This window comes from Pagrus pagrus (assembly GCF_965226575.1).
Source record: "Pagrus pagrus genome assembly, chromosome: 18".
Classification (NCBI taxonomy): Eukaryota; Metazoa; Chordata; class Actinopteri; order Spariformes; family Sparidae; genus Pagrus; species Pagrus pagrus.
Genome location: NC_140202.1, coordinates 15,665,464 through 15,682,062, shown reverse-complemented (window position 1 = coordinate 15,682,062; position 16,599 = coordinate 15,665,464). Strand labels below are relative to the sequence as shown.

General features: G+C 42.8%; 1 protein-coding gene across 1 annotated transcript; it reads right to left on the bottom strand.

Annotated features, from left to right (window-relative positions):
- Window positions 1-1,283: 1,283 nt before the first annotated feature.
- On the bottom strand, window positions 1,284-15,227 carry peli2 (pellino E3 ubiquitin protein ligase family member 2). Its single transcript, XM_084381036.1, has 6 exons — window positions 14,835-15,227; window positions 9,047-9,176; window positions 5,948-6,049; window positions 4,803-5,000; window positions 4,446-4,634; window positions 1,284-4,175 (listed from the first exon to the last, which is right to left on the bottom strand). The coding sequence occupies exons 1-6, from the start codon at window positions 14,909-14,911 to the stop codon at window positions 3,597-3,599; spliced, it is 1,275 nt and encodes a 424-aa protein (XP_084237162.1). The 5' UTR covers window positions 14,912-15,227; the 3' UTR covers window positions 1,284-3,596.
- Window positions 15,228-16,599: the final 1,372 nt, after the last annotated feature.

The window sequence follows — 16,599 nt, the reverse complement described above, 5'->3', positions numbered from 1 at the left end:
CTCTCTTACAAAGACCAGCGTCGGTATAACACATGAACCTCACTTTCTCATCCAGGAAGCTGGTTCAAGAAAAAAAAATATTGTATGATTCCACTTTATTTGCATAGCCCTGCCCTGCTTAAGGCAGGGGAGCCACCAAGTGATCTCAAAATTAGCATGCTGTCACCTTCAGTGTCTCTTCTGTCATTCAGAAAAACAGGCAAGTGTGCAGACACATGAACCCATCGCACATCTACTGCAGAAATGTTAATTAGGAGGCAAGGCATCCCACGGCTCCATTCCTCCCCACACGCCTAACTGACATGTTATGTATTTAAATCCCTTTCATGTGCCCTTATTATAGAGGAGATGGAGTCACGTGCGAATGATGGAAAATGTCATCATCATCATCACAGCACAATGTTTTTGCATGAACATAACATAAAAGCTCACGACTGTGCATATTTGTCAGCCATGCCTTATTTATGATGCCAGGATTTAAATCTGAAATGAATCTAAGAACAGTATAATTAATTTGAAGAAGAAAAAAAGCAAAAGCAAAGACATATGGGATGTAAAGATTAATCAGGAAATGTCCAATTTTAAATATATACTAACATGCATCTCCTGTGGAAACATAATTGCACATAGAGGATTGGCATGCCAATTTAGTTAATTTTCATATACATTTGTGATGTATTAATACCAAGTCTTTTTCATAAAAGACTTCAAACTTCCATTTCCTTGCTCTGTGTTTGTGGCGACTGAATGCCGCAGGCTCAGTGGCTGGGTGGGCTTACAGCCAACACCTCCATTGTTGAGGAAATAGTGCCCTCTTGTGGCTTCAGATGGAAACTACAGCCAGCACTGAACACCAGGGAGTGTTGCTCATGCAGTCATTTTCTATGGTAAATATTAAGATGAGGCTGATAAGATATAACATGAAATGTGAATAAAATAGACTTCAAGAAAAATGTGTCCCTTATCTCAAAAAATAAAATAGTTTGATAGAGCTATCAAAACCCAGAGCCATTTTGGCAACCAAGATAGCAGAGAAATACTCACACTGCGGAGTGATGAAACACACATGTAACTGTGATTAAACATTATGTTATGCTATGTTGTGCGTACACAGCTGAGACATCTGGGGTTCAAAGGCAGCAGCTTGACAAAAGGAACCAATCCTCAGCAGCTGTGCATACCTTGTTAAAATAACTGAATCATTATCTTAGCAAGGAGGGTGGAATTTTTTTAGAAGGAGGCCTGAAATCAGAGACAACCAACTCACACTTTAAAGCTATTTTTAAAAAATATTTTATTCTTTGCAAAGGAGGCATTGGGAGCATCAGTGCGTTCTATGGCTTGTGTACAGAGTTCCTGTAGGAGACAAATAATCATAGAACAAGCCCTTGGGTGAACTGAGGGCCCCACCCATGTTTACCAAGGAGGAATGTTTGAGGCAGCTACTCCGCAGCTGTTACAGAACACGGTCTTAAGCAATGGGCACAGTGTTTGAGCTCAAAGTGTTGGAAGAGGAATGCTACTGTACAGTATGTGGCTTTAGTACGTGACCCTGCTTGGCAGTTACATAAAATCTGAAGCAATCAGAAATGCTCTGTGGTATGAGTGAAGCGTAATGCTGCTGATGTTGCTTTTTAAGAATGCTAGTAAGGTTTCACTTCGAAAGGGAACCAAAAAAAAAAAAAAAAAAGAGCCGTTGAGGCCTTTAGTGAAGTCCAGGTGGATTTAACCCCTCAACCTGGAGCAAAATTTGAATGCTACAATAGGAACTTTACCCTCAACATCTCATAATTGAATGCTTTATATCGTATTTGATAAGCTAGTGGCACAATTAATGCCTTCAACTACACTCTACATGTGGGCACAGTCTGGCAAGCGAACATCACAGAAGAATGCACAGATTCGTCCCAGATTCTTTAGTTTCAATTCGTCTGCTACTTTTGTTTTGGACAACTCGACTCATCCACGCACAATAGAACTTACCAAATTTGGCATGGTGTGCGATAATATCATTATTCCCATGGAGAATGGTTTGCGAGCAACTTAACAGCCCTGACTGTAATCCAGAGCTGTCAACACTCCACCATAGCAGCCGTTTGGGTTTAGTATTGTTTACAGAAACACTTTGGATCGGAGAGAGTGGTCGTTACATCTTGCGTGTGGAGAGAAAAACAGCTCCTCCTTATATTTGGTATAATCTCTGGATGCTGCTGAGACTGTGCCCAGGTTTGACAGCGTACAAAATCATTGGATCAGACCCAGCATGGGATAAAGCTAACAACAGTGCAGATTGAATACAGTACATGTGTGTGGGGCAGCGACACGACTAGCTTGCAAGCTAGCAATCAGGTGCAGTTGATGCATATGGTGGTACAGCTCCAATGATGGCCTTACATATACCTTGAACAGCTGTGTAACTGAAGCGCCACCAGCGAGGAGAGTCGGATGTATTTCAGTACATTCATTGTCAAACCCTGCAAGGTCCATTTCAGTCCTGTGTTCTCTCTGGTAGCTTTTTGGGTGGTGGGCGAGATCATAGAAAGGGGATTGGGGTGAAATGATGCAGGGCGGTTTAAACAAAGCCCGAGGGCACCCACACAGCCCAACCCACACGCAATCACACATGCATGCACACACTCTCAAACATTCTCACACACATTATTTATGCAGGAGAAAAATATATTAACATTTGCATTACAAAACAGTACAAGGGCCTCAGTGTAGTAAAATACGTCTTCTGTTGGATATAAATGTGGAGAAGAATCCGTGTGGGTTGTCATTACCTTACGTCTGCAAAACTACCTCTCCCTTTGCCTTCAACAAAATATCTTTTCTCGTTTATGAAAAATATTCCCAGTTTATTGGGATTTGAGGCACTGGATTATATCTCTATACACAAAAAGTCCCCCCCCCCCCCCCATCCTTAATGTTTGTTCAGCAAATGGAAGCCAAATCTGGAGAGCTACGTGATCTAGATGCCACTAAGGGTTCAGGGCCGACAGGGCAATGGGGAGTACTTAACTCGTTAGGCCCCGAGTTTCTCCTGGCTTTTCTCCCAGCCAACAGTCCAGCTGTCTGGCTCTGTAAAAACTTTCTCTCAGACCCACCAGGAATTGAACTAAAAACCCTCCCCCTTTTTTGTATTCCCAAAACTACATTTCTGTTACCTGCTTCAGTCTGATTCATGAGTAAAAGCAATTCATTCCTTCTACAACCTTAATTCTATGGCTCTCTGATGGGAAACCAGCAGCCATTGTAGTTTAAAACAGCCCAGTGCTGGAGCCTTGTTTAAAGCGGTTGGTTGGCAGGACAGCTGAAACAGTATTTCATTCTGGAGGAGCCAGGCACCTGTGGTCCAGTGTGCTCCACATCTCTGTGTCCCACAGTGGCCATCCAAACAGCCACAAGAGGCCCTGAACAATCTGTAATGGCTCTCTGTTGTGCAGAATCCACAGTTTATGACCAGAACTTGAGAAGACTTACTCCTTTCCACAGCTGGCTTACACGAACAAAACAAAGCACAAAATAATGGGAACAGTTTCACAGCGTGTTGGCATTCCTGTCTAATCTTCTCTGCCGGAGCAGGACCCTTCCGCTCAGTCCACCGGGCCCTGGAAGATTAGCTTGGAACAGCCCTGAGTGAGACTGAGCTGGGTGGCACAGAAGGGGCAGGCGGCGTGGAAGGCGTGGGTGCCGTGAGGCAGAGGGATCTCCGCCCAGTACTTGACGGACTTCTCCGAACACACGTGTCCACACGGCACGAAGGCATGAGTTGGCGCACCCGTGTCCACGTAGAAGGCCGCCTCACAGCCTAGCCACAGCGGCACGTAGGGCCCGACCATCCGGCACATGGGACACTCTCGCTGAGTGTTGGGCTCCTGCTCTGAACGGTGGCCCCAGTTGTGGTAACCGTGCACATGGCCGCACGCCAAGTAGACCCATGGCTGCTTGTCCTCGAGAGAGGAGAGGGCGCGGCTGCGTTGCATGCTGGGGAAGGCGAGCGTGTTGAGACCCACGGGGCACTGGGGCCGCGCTGCGTTGATCTCCTGCCTGAGAGCCTCCAGATGCTTTTGGGTGGGAGTGTGGAAGAGGCCTTCTGCAGTACGCCACAGCAAAGTGGCTCCACACAGATCCACCAGGGAGCCGTCCTGCAGGATATTACTCTCATTCTCCACCTGCAGAGGGAGATGTAGCAGGCACACATTTAGTTTCACTTAGCAAAACAAGAAAGAAAAGAATGATCATGAATGTAACCACCAGAACCATGCAGTTCACCAGAAAAAGGAACATTTAAAGGGTGTCAATAATCTCTTTGCAAACAAATTTGGGATCTAGGGGCTTCTGGAGACATGAGAAGGATGAGAAGATAATGACTGAATTTTAATGTTTGGGTGAACTGTTCCTTAATACTCTATGATGCTTCAGTTAATGTATGTATTACTAACCAGTTTGCCCGGGGTCTGTGCTGAGCGGGTCTCTCTCAGTGTGTAAACGTCGCCACAAACGGAGATCTCCCTCCAGACTCCAGGCTTTGACTCAGTCGTGAACCCGCCCTTAGGGTGCATTACCAGCACGCCATTGGTTGTCAGTCCGTCCATGTGACCATCAGGATTCTTCCATTTTGCGGCTTTTTCCTGTGGGTGAGACAGAACATAGATGATGATGCAACCAATTTGCTGTGTGGCAGTCCACTGTTTACACAACAGTGTCAATGAAAGAAATTCTTTATCTGGTGAGAACTGAGCGTCCAACTTTCCATTAGGACAGCAGTGTTAACAGGCGGTACACTGAATAACAATTACCCCGAGGAAGATGTTTTTGGAGGAATCAAAACCAGCAGCGTAGATGCGAGCAGTGAAGGGCGGGTTGCGCTCACAGACAACTCGGCAGGCAAAACGGGAGATGGTGCTCTGTGTGATGGGAGTCTCCTCGCCCTCCTGGCCTCCTGCTATTGTGTCAGTCACCACAAAGTCTATGGGACTCTCAGTAGAACGCCCGATCTGCAAAACAACAGTCATTAATCAAAATCATGCCATATTATCATATGGTTTCTCGTGATCTCTTGCAGTATATTTGCATGGATGAATAGAGGGTTTCTATTCCCTCCAGACATCTGAACTCTGAACTGTTGCTTCCCGGCATTTCAGCCATTTGCCTGCTTGGGGCGGTTTGACATTTGAATGATGGTGCACAAGATTATCTTGCTGTGTGTGTGTGTGTGTGGTAAAAATGCTGAGACACTACACACAGTTTCATGTAGCAGCATGTTATTATATCAGTGCATCTCTGAAGAGAATCCAAGTTTTTTTTGCAAAATATTATTTTAGTTTTATTTTCTAGTCCACCACAGAGTTCACCACTGAAATTTGTCCAAACAGTTCGCAAGCTGAATAAGCAGGGCTTAAAATAAGCATTTCCCCCTTTCATTTCCTCTTTTTTTTTCACCTCAAGTCCTATTTTCTGAATAGTTTTCCTGTCTCTGCTGTGTCCGTTTCTATTTATTCAGTGTTGTTCACAGACACATGGATACAGGACTGAATGTGAGGCACGTGTCCCTCTGCTCATCTTCCCTTGCTGTACATTCAGATTAAAGCTACAGACAGAACAGTTGCAGGCCACAAGCACTCTCTAGTGGTTCGGCAAGGGGAAAAAAAGCTGCAAATATTCATAATTAATTTTAGAGTTAACCAGATTAGTCAATCAAACCACAAGAAATCAGCATATATTTTGATAATCACTGTCAAGTGATTTTTCAAGAAAATGTACCAAACAATAATTGATTACAGCTTCTAAAACCTGAGGTTTTTATGTTTGTCTTTGTTCTGTATAGTATCAAGGTATATATGTTAGTGCAAAGACAAAAAAAAAAAGGTAAAACAAGCAATCCCCTTTGTGCCCCAGGATTGTAATGGATCGATCATCGTCTGTTAGTGTTACTGAGCTTTACCTGAAACATGTCTGTGTCTTTGTCATGGCAGTACTCCACCACCACCGTCTGGTTTCTGGACAGTGTGTAGGAGATGCTGTGTTGGCCTTTACAGTTCACAGCCTGAAATAAAACAAACAACCAATTAAAAAGCCTGTTACACATCATGATGCCATATTAAACACATCAAATGGACATTTTAACAGTTTAAATATAAGTGCGCCGACAACAAAGGAGTGTTTTGTTTACCACCATCTGCCTTATACAGTCATTGCATCATTGCTGAGGTTAAATTACAAACCAGGGCAAAACAACAAAGATTCAACAACAACCTTGGTGCTAGTTAGAAGAGAATACACTGTAAGATTGTTTTCATTTTCATCATATTATTTACAACTAAAACAACTCACAACAGCAATTACAATTCCAGGACTTTCCATGCATTTTCAATGTACCTTAAGCTAAATATGTCCAGACTCTCAAAGCCTGTATCCTTTAATGTTCGCTAAATTGAACAACAAACAAATATGACAATGGGAATGTTTCGATTTGTTTTCAAATATTATTAAGATACATTTTTCGTATACACGAGTGATTGTCCAGATGAAACACCGTATTTTGTAGAAAATTAAGTCTTAGTATATTGACATATTTATCGCCTTGACAACATAACAGTCAAACTTTTTTTTCCAAACTTTCAAGACTTTGTAAAATCCCTGATTAAAGCAAGAACACTTCTTCATTTCAGCATCATATTGCCTAAAACCGAAGATCCGTGGCAGGAATTTCTGGCAGAGGAACAGAGACGAGCATGTGAAGTCACACTCCCATGACAGTGACCATAAACCGGCCTGAGTTAACACAAGCTCGCCTACCAGCTGAACTGCCTCGGTCAATCAGTGTAGTGACCGAGGGTGGTGGGTTAAAGCCACTCAGCTCCCATCAACACTTTACCACATGCCACTATCATCCCGCTCTAATCTGCGAATGCCATTTCCAAAACAACTCCCCTCCCCTCCTCCTCTTTGTCACGTGCAATAGGGAAAGAGGGAGAGAGAAAGTGGGTCATCAGCGCTCTGCTGTAACCTCGGAGACAGACGGGGACAAATGTCATCATCACATGCAGTCTTGTCTCGACTGCGCCACTACTAACAAATGGTGCTCCACCTGTTCGAGAGAGGTCCGTGCACGCTCCAAACGGAAGCATATATTTTTATAAGCACCCCCCCCCCCCAAAATGTCACACACCCCCTCCTTCAGTGTAAGGAAAGAAAATAAAAACACAGCCACATGCCAACCAACCCCCAAAGGAAGGACAAAGCAAACATTCACACATGCACAATTGCAGTAATTGAGATCAAGTGGCGAGATGAGAAAGCAGAGGCAGGATTTGAATATGCGACTGGCAGCGGCGTCACAGGAGCTCCTCATTATCTGTCATGAACACCAGAGTGTGCACAGACACGTGAGCTTTCCCTCTCAGCTTCTGAGCCACAGAGCGTTCTCAGTTCGCTCATATGACACTGCTACACTGTGAGGGAGCTGGAACAGGCTGGGGGACTGCTGCAGAAAAGAAAATAATAGAAAAAGAAGGGAGAAAGCTTGGTCTGCTTTACTCCGTATGCAAAAAGAAGGCTCTCCTCAAATTAAGCTCACCACACTGCTTGTCTCTAAGGAATGGCTATTTTTGACCTTGTGTACAGCTGGGAGTGTAGGGTCAGGCAACTGCAACAACTTCCTCCTCGGTTCAACTCTGCTATTCCCAGGCCTGGTAACAAACAGGGTGGCAGAGAGGAAGAGTGGTGAAAGGGGAAGGAGCGCACAGCAGTTCCCATCTCTGCAACAGTCCGTGCAAATGGCATTCTTTGCTCAGCTTAGCTGTGCAGTAAAAACAGCCGGGGTCCAATGAAACTTGGTTGTCTGAGCAAACTGTCTGAGGAACAACTCGGGGTGTCGACAGGTATCAGACACTTCAATTTAATGCTTTTTAAGACCTTTTCAAAAACATTTGTTACCAAATGCAATACTGATTTTTGTGCAGAGGTAGTTTTTACTGTACTGCACTGTGAGCGCCTATCTTTTTTGTTAAGGTGCAACAGCATATAATTCAGGTGCGCCTTATAATACATTTTAATTACATTTCGTAACCCATTGTGTGCATGAATGTTAACAGGAATAAAAAGGTGCAGCTAAATGATTTTTATTTCATTAATTCACAGCACTCGCAACAAGAAATTGAAGAATTATAAAAAGGTATCACGTGCTATAAAGTGCTCGAGAAACTCAAATATTTATGGGTATTTTGACAAATATTCAATGATAGAAAAGTTTTAACTTTCTGTTGCACCAGTGCAGAAATGTGGACTTATTTTGCCATAAAGATATTGGACAAATGGAAGTAGATACAATGCATTTTTAAGAAATTCAAATTGATGGCCATTTAATGATTCTTAAGGCCTAATATATATTAAGTTGAACTTAAGACATTTTAAGACTTTATAAGGACCTGCAGACACCCTGCAACTTGTAATGTGGAGCAGCAGAAACATATTGAATGGAACGATGCACAATCACTGCAATGAAAAAGCCTTCGCCACAGAAAAACCTCTAAGCACATATCAGGAGTCAAGTTCCACAAGGTGAGAGTAACCTGAACCAGAGGGCCTAAACTCCCAACAAATGTCTGGAATATTGGCCTCTGAGAGGTGCAGAGGTAAGCACATCTCTCTGGCTTGTTTAGCAGTTTTGCTTGGGAACCAACGGCAGGAATGCAGACATGTTATACTCGACGGGGCAGTTTCTGGCAGGCACTCCGGTGCAAAGAAAAGCTATGAGGCCCGGCTAGGAACTAGAGTTATTGTAGTGGAAATGTCAACATTAAGGTCTGCCAACGATAATGTAAAGGAGTTTACTGCTGCACGTTCCATCAGCTACTGAAATCCCTGCTGCTGAGTTCCTGACTTCAGTCACAATATGAATCCTCTGTCTCAGTTATACGATCGCATGCTTGTATACATTTCTGTCTAAAATATACATCAAAAGACACACAGACTATTGTTCATTCTCACTGAGCGTCAGTGTTAAATAAATCACTTATTCATCCTCTGATCTGTTCGGTACCTTGCTGGCCTGGGGTGTGTTGAGGATGTGCACAGTGCTCGGCTTAACACCATTGGCTTTGGTCCTCCTGTACAGCGCAAATCTGCTTTTCCGTCTACCCCGATCTCCATTGGGCAGGGAGCCATTGTACCTGTCACAGAGGGGTGGGAAGAGGGAAGGACAGCAAATTCACAGTCAATTTTTTTATGAAAACTGCTTTTCAAGCTGCAAAAAAACCCCAAAACATGTGTCTAATGTGATTTACAGGCAACATTCTTGTAATCATATAACAAGTACACATGGGGAATTCGAAACATTCATGTTGTTTTTTTTGTGAAAGGAGATTTGCTACGCATTACATCACTGGCAATCTAATGCACCCTATTAGCAAACTAAGCGTTACCTTGGATAATGTCTCTTATTACATAATGCACTCTGGTACTTGTGATTTCAGTGAGCCAACTCTGTGTAAACTGCAGCTGTTCTCTTGCTCTGTGTCCCAGCCAGGCAGGAGCAGGTTTTAAGATGCACGTCAGGTTTGGGAACGCACAGTCTGGGTGGAGGGCTGGCTCACATGACTGAAACTGGTTCTCTCATAGCTGGATTTCATACACTGATACGGAAAGCTCTAAGATCCGATTTCAAAGCCTCTCAGCACGACTGGAAGAGCATCTAAGATTACTCTCCGTTTTCACTTTTCAATACCAGATTCCAGTTTTGCCCTTCAGTCTGCTGCGAGGCACTTAGCCTGGGCAGCTCCTTGTGAATGAAGAAGCTTCCGGAGGCTCTGGTCCTCACCCCATCCACCAGCTGGTTCCTACAGCTGGGACACCCCATGCTCTACTCCCATCCAACACACAGACCTTCTGTCACATGCTCACATGTATCCACGGTGAGCCGAACAGCCACTTTGCACAACTGATATATCTCTATTAAAAGCCTCAGGTTTGCATAGCAATGAATATCACGGAGGGAATGATGAACTCCACCAACCACAACACAACCTGACGTTTCTCGTTTTTGTTGCTACACAAATATAGCATCAAGAGGCTCTTTCTGCTCCTCCCTACCTCCCTCCAAAGCTAGTCCACCTGTCCCATGTCTCCACACGGCTGGCCAGGCATGGAAACACATGGTCCCAGTCAGCACAGTGCACAAAGCTGGCCTGTAGGATAAGCCACCCACAGAGAGCTAGAGAGGCAATGTGGACAAAACTACAACTAATATACTGACAGCAGGAGAAAGATTGCAAAATAAAAGTGGATACAGAATTATATTTGTGTTTTTAAAATGTTAAAAATCTGATTTTACTTAGATTGTTGATGGCTCTTGTCTAATAGTGGTTTATTTTTATGTGTTGCTTTAAAGAGATATCCATTCTGATAAGAAGGTACAGGACAGTTCTCCTACAGTATGTCTATTAAACAGAGACTACAAACATATTGATCTTATGTGGTTTTGAGCCATATGAGACAGAAATACTGATGATCTCTCATTAATAAACACACGTTTGAAGCTAATTTAACAGTGAGAAGAGTCCAACTCTACACTCCAATTTCATCAGACTTGTCCTAGAAACATCCACCTAAATAAAGAGCAGCTAGGCCTATATATTATTCAGATTTCCTTGTAGTTATGGTGGGGGCTATCTGCTGGGAACCTGTGCCTGGAAGTCTCACATACAACTCACAATAAGATGATATGCAGCTCATCATTTTTGCCACAATGAATTCTGCAGAAAAAACAACCATGGCTCTTTGAGAAACGCAGCACATGCCTTTTATTCATCGTAACATCGAGGAACCGCCACCGTCACATTAGCAAGGACAGGCCCTTTAAAGCTGCGCGCCAACTAATTGTGATCGCTTTCCCTTTTGACCTGTGCCAGACAGACGGCGGATTTACCTTCCAATACTCAGTAGCAGGGATTATAAGACTCTTGCGTATCACCTATCCTCCAGGGTTGCACTAAGGAGCCAACAGCACCTCCTACCTCTTATGCTAACATGAAAGGCTAATGTGCGGGGAATGAGGAGGAGATATGCTGAGTTGTTATAACCCTCATTAGCATGACACTGAGGCAGGGTGGCCTTAAAGGGTCACAGAGGGTGGCACAGAGGTCAGATGATGCTGCAAAGTAAGACTAAAGGCTATTAATGCTGCAGATACGTCAATCTAAACTGTACAATTTCGGATCGGCAGAGAACAGATATTTGGAACGAGGGCTGCAACTAACGATTGTTTTCATTATCGATTAATCTGACGATTATTTTCACGATTTGTTAAGTCTATACAATGTCAAAGAATTGTGATTTTCTTTCGATCAACTAATGAATTAATCGACTCAACGTTGCAGATCTATTTGATAAATATCTTCAATAAAAATAAAAATTTTACTGTCAAATTGTAGAATAAACAGCAACAGAATGTAACTAAGTACTGTACCTAAGTGCAATTTTGAGGTATTTGTACTTAGGTACTTCCATTATCCACACCAGAAAATAATTACTTTTCAGAAGCTGAAATCAGAGACGTTTTTGTCTTTAAAATAAAAGGCACATGGGGATATTTTCTGATCCCAATAATCAGAAAATGCTGGAACAAACAGCACATCATCACTACATGGGAGGCAGCCATTGGTCAACAGACTCCCATCTCATCTCAACAATCAGTGCCAGTTTGTACCAAAGACGTCCCCTAGTTGATTTGTACACTTCCTTTACCGAGCGGTTCTTTAAGGAGAAATGTTCAAAGTTCAATCAATAGGCCCAGTCTCCCAGCCACAATGGACAGAGGAAGCTGAAGAGAGGCAAAGGCTGGGCCCTGATCAATCTATCCTTTCATTTCCAGGATACCCACACAGCCACCCCCAGCCCCCCTCTCCCCTCCTCACTGACCAGCACCAAGCCAATCCACCCAGGCAGGCAGAGATGGGGGGCAGCCATGCAAGTAATAAGAGCCACCACGGTCATGGCAACAAACCGCTGAGGGAACTGCTGCTCAAACAAGCTTTGTTCCATGCTGTCAGCTATCTTGTCTACCATCAGTTTTATCAATGGGATGTGATGTCATGGTAGTGATTATACACCCGTCACATCTGATTCAAATATGTGTCTTTATGTCAGGAGAGAGAACAAAAGTAGCAGCTTCAAGCATGCCACATGCTCAGCCTGGGGTAATAAGCAGTCAGCACTTTCTGTCCCTTATAATAAGCAGTCTGGCTGTGAATGTATGGGTGGAGGGCAGGGGACAAAACCACACTCTACCATGAGCTGTGTGTATAACCTTTATAAACACCTCATTTCAAGTGCTCCAAACAAACACTATATATGTAATTGCCACAGCACAAACCCCTAGAAATATTCATTTTAAGTTTAAATAACTTTAAGCTGAGTTGCAGGACTGGACAAACCCCAATCACTGATGACACAGCAGGTGTTTTCATCATCTGTGGCCGATCTTGTTGCCCTTGACAGTTTATAAATATAAACATGATTGTTGAGAATGATAACTGGCTGCAGTTTCACCTGAACAAATCCTGAAAAAACACAGTAGTGGTTTTGAAATCGCTCTGACAAACAAAGAAAAGGCCACACCAGGTTTTAGCAGTGACAGGATGAGACACGTATACTAATGCCCCTGCCTCGTGTGTTTTTACAGCAACAGATTATGGCTGGGTATTGTTTGAAATTTTGCAACACTGTGTGCCAATATGATGGCCTCAGTATCAGTGCCAAATCAATTAAAACCTTATTGAAATAATACATAGACTTCTTTTAAATTTAGCATAAGAAGCCTAAGTACTCCGATGTGAAGTGCTATCTCAACACAATGCAGGAGCTTTGACATAATAAACTAGTCTAAAATAGGCTTTTGGCTTAGTTTCAATCAAGATATATCTGATAAAAGTATGAAACAAGATCTGATGAGGCATTTGATGTCAACTTCCAGTACTTGATCTGAAAACAATAACCTAAAACGGATAATCGATACATTTTTTGGTCGATGGACAGAAAATAAATAGGCGACCATTTATAAATGTAACTTATGTCATTTTTGCTTGTAAAAATGGTAAACAGTCATTGCCTGTTTCTGCTCACTGTAAAGCGAATATCCATCTAATGTTTTTACTGTTGATTGGTCAAAAACCAAATCATTCCAGCCTTCAGGGTATTGTAACAGAAATGTTTCGCATTTTCAGTCCTTTTATAAAACACATTAATTAAGATAATAATTGGTGAATGTCAGTAATCGATAATGAAAATAATATTTACTTAAATACTTAACAGTTTTTGATTCTCTGTGCCACAGACACATTTTATTTGGTATCAAAAGTATTGAGGCCCTTCAAAAGATTATTGGCAGAACTGAGATTCTAATGTCATTTAAGCATAAAACGCTAAAAGTACTGTAGAGTTTACAGATATAAACAGGGACATACTGAGATTAAGAATAACTACACTGTTATTGTAAAATGCTCACTGTCACCACCATGCTACAGAAAAGATAGCTTAATTAAAGGGCCCATGAAAGAAAACTGCGCCCACAGAGTTTGGGACCTTTAATCAAGGCTGCCATATGGAGATGTGACAATATACACCCTGTGAGACTTCATAAGTCTATATGGTAGCTTTCCCCTTTTTTATCTGTGGCTGCGTCAGGCCATTGTGTGGAATCCTGCAAATCAAGTTTTATGGAAATATTTTGGTATGATTTTTGCATCAATGTGACGCCTAGTCGATGTTTTTTATATAACCAATCGCATCACAAATCACAGTCTGCCTCAAGGGGCTTGAAATGATTGAAGTACCTTGATTTCTCAAGCTCGGTTAGCCAAGGACAGATATATCATTTGCAGCAATTTTATCCATAAACCACCACCGCAGATGAATATAATTCCCCAATGAATGATATAGCTACACAGAGATATTGTGGTATAAAATGTAATATCTGGTGATAAAGGGTTTCATCCCCCACTACAATGATGGTGTAGGTCTTTAATGGTCCAAAAGCATGGTAGCTGTTAAGGTCCCCTACCTGATCATGTGAGCAGCAGACATTAGAGAATGTAAACGATAGAAAACTATTGAATTCAACAATGATCTGTTGGCATCTTGGAAGTAATGGCAAACCACGGCCTTGTAGTGCATGTGTGTGGGACTGTGACTTGTGTGTCTTGCAGATGTAAAGTTTTGTGGTCTACGCCACAGATAGTGTTGAGAAAATAGGACGAACCCTGGGGACTGGGGGGAGGGGACCATCACCACTTCCGAATTCCTTAAACCCCATGAATCCAACTTTAAGGTAGGAGGGAGCGCCCTGGTCAGAGAGTTGCTGAGTGCGTGATTCATTTCACCTCGGCCTCTAAAGTTGTCCTCAACCATCCGATCTATGCGGCCATGGTTCGGTTCAATCGTAGCTCTTGTTACGTTGTTTCTTTCCTGGTTTATGAGCTAATGAAACATCGCCTCCAACTCGGCCCACGTAAAAAAAAAAAAAATGTACACATTCGTGATTGCGCACGTGTCTGATTAGTGGAGTAACGTGAGCGCGTGAATCTCCACAGGGCTTGACGTGTTTCTTGAATATGTAGAGAGCTAGCTAACCGTGTAAAAGTCGACATTTGTCTGTATTTACAAAAAAAATAGCCATAATAAGTCTTATTTTCAAAACTTACAGTCGCGTCGCTGAGTTGTCTGCGTGAGGGAAAGTTCCCTGGCGACATATACTCGCTTTCTCGTCCACGTAAATGAGCCTGTACAGTGAAAATACCCCCCCAAAAAACACATATCAATAAAGATGAACTTACCCTAGCACCACCAGCTCCCCGTACTTCACCGGGTCTTTGGACGGGGCGCAGTGCTCCTCTTGGCTTGACGAAAACATGAGGCTTCTGGCTTCACTGTGTAACCTCAGCTATACAGTAATAACAGCGGCTCAACACACAAAATAAAAATAAAAAATCACCAGGAATTCCCTTCAAAAGACGCGTCAGGCTCTCATTTCAGATCATATGTCGAGCGGCATATGTCTCCGTGCCCACACCAAATTCAGTTTTTCTATAAATAGACTGGTCTCAAACTTCTGTAGCGTGACATGGCAAAAATGTAACTTACTTGGCGGCTGAATCCGCTCTGAAGCAGATACAAAAACAGCGAGGAGCAGGGCCGGGACGTACCATTCGCCTGTTCCTTACTTTGTGTAGGGGTGGACTCCGTATCGAATATCGGTTTAAGCCACTGTCTTTACACGAATCCTCTCTATATCGTTACTAAAGGTCATTATTACATTAGAGGTAAGTATTTTAAGTTTGATTTATCATTGGGTGACCGACATTATCGTACCGAGTGTAAAATCACCTACTCTCGCCACCTCTCATAGTCCATGGATCGCACCCTGTGTTATGTAAACAAAGAGTACAATCTGGGAATTCTTAAAGCGATCATACTTTTCTTGAAATGTTTGCAAAGTTTCCAGTTTTCCATACGTAACAAGACTACGTTTTTACACACGTTTCGTAATAACGTCTTGTGGATGTTGGCGTCACATGACTCACTTCGCTTTCAGCACAAATGTGTCAAGGCTGACATCATTTTATGAGGTATGACTACTTTGTCCTGAGTAACAGAGGTGAGCCTGCAGAGAAGGTTGGGCAGTGAAAATAATCATCCTGGTATGTATTTCCTGACTGAGATAACATGCAGCCAGTGGAAGGATGGTGAAATCAGATTTGCTTATTTTATTGGTGACCCCCTGGGCCCTTTCAAGAACTTTATTTGATTATGACTTTATTGCAGGCCTATAATACATGTGATTGATGCAACATAATGACATCACTATTTATCTGCATGCCCGGAAGTTTTATTTTCACATCACCATTGTTCATTTTGATCATTTCATTTTGTGGTCGAGCTTCCTATTTTCATCTTTTGTTGGCTGCAGGCCTACAGGTATGTGCGTATTTCACTCTGTGATACCTTGTTAGTCACCTGGCTCCATGTGAGAAGATGCAAATCAGTCTAATAATAACAGCAAGACCCAGTCATTTGCTTAATTGCTTCTTCTGGGAATGACTCACAGACTGTAACCAAATGTCCACACTTTATGCAAGGATGTCAAGAACTTCTCAACCTCCAACGTCTCTCCCACATATCCAGTTGTTCTCACGCCTTTCTGATGAATGTGCCACTTCTCCACTTTTGTCTGGCAGTCCCATCAGCATTTTACTGCCTCTGTCTTGTTTTTGCAAGGATCTCCCCGAGCCGGAGGCACCCTTACTGCTTCAGGCCCCCTTCAGTGGTCCTATTGCTTCTGCAATTATGGCCTCCTGTTTGAACTGGTGTTCAGTTTCAAAGTGCAATAACACTTGACACAAAAACAAAAGGTAGTAGGGGGTCACTGGGGCCTGTGAAGTTACTTGCCTCCCCACCTCTATGTACTAAAACACTGCAGTACAACAAGATACAACATTGATGTGTTATTCCATTTGTAAGCAATACAGTTCAGATTAATCCATGGCATTTGTCGGTTCCGCTCATAGCTGCACATACTTGTCCATTAATAGTACAGAGGAG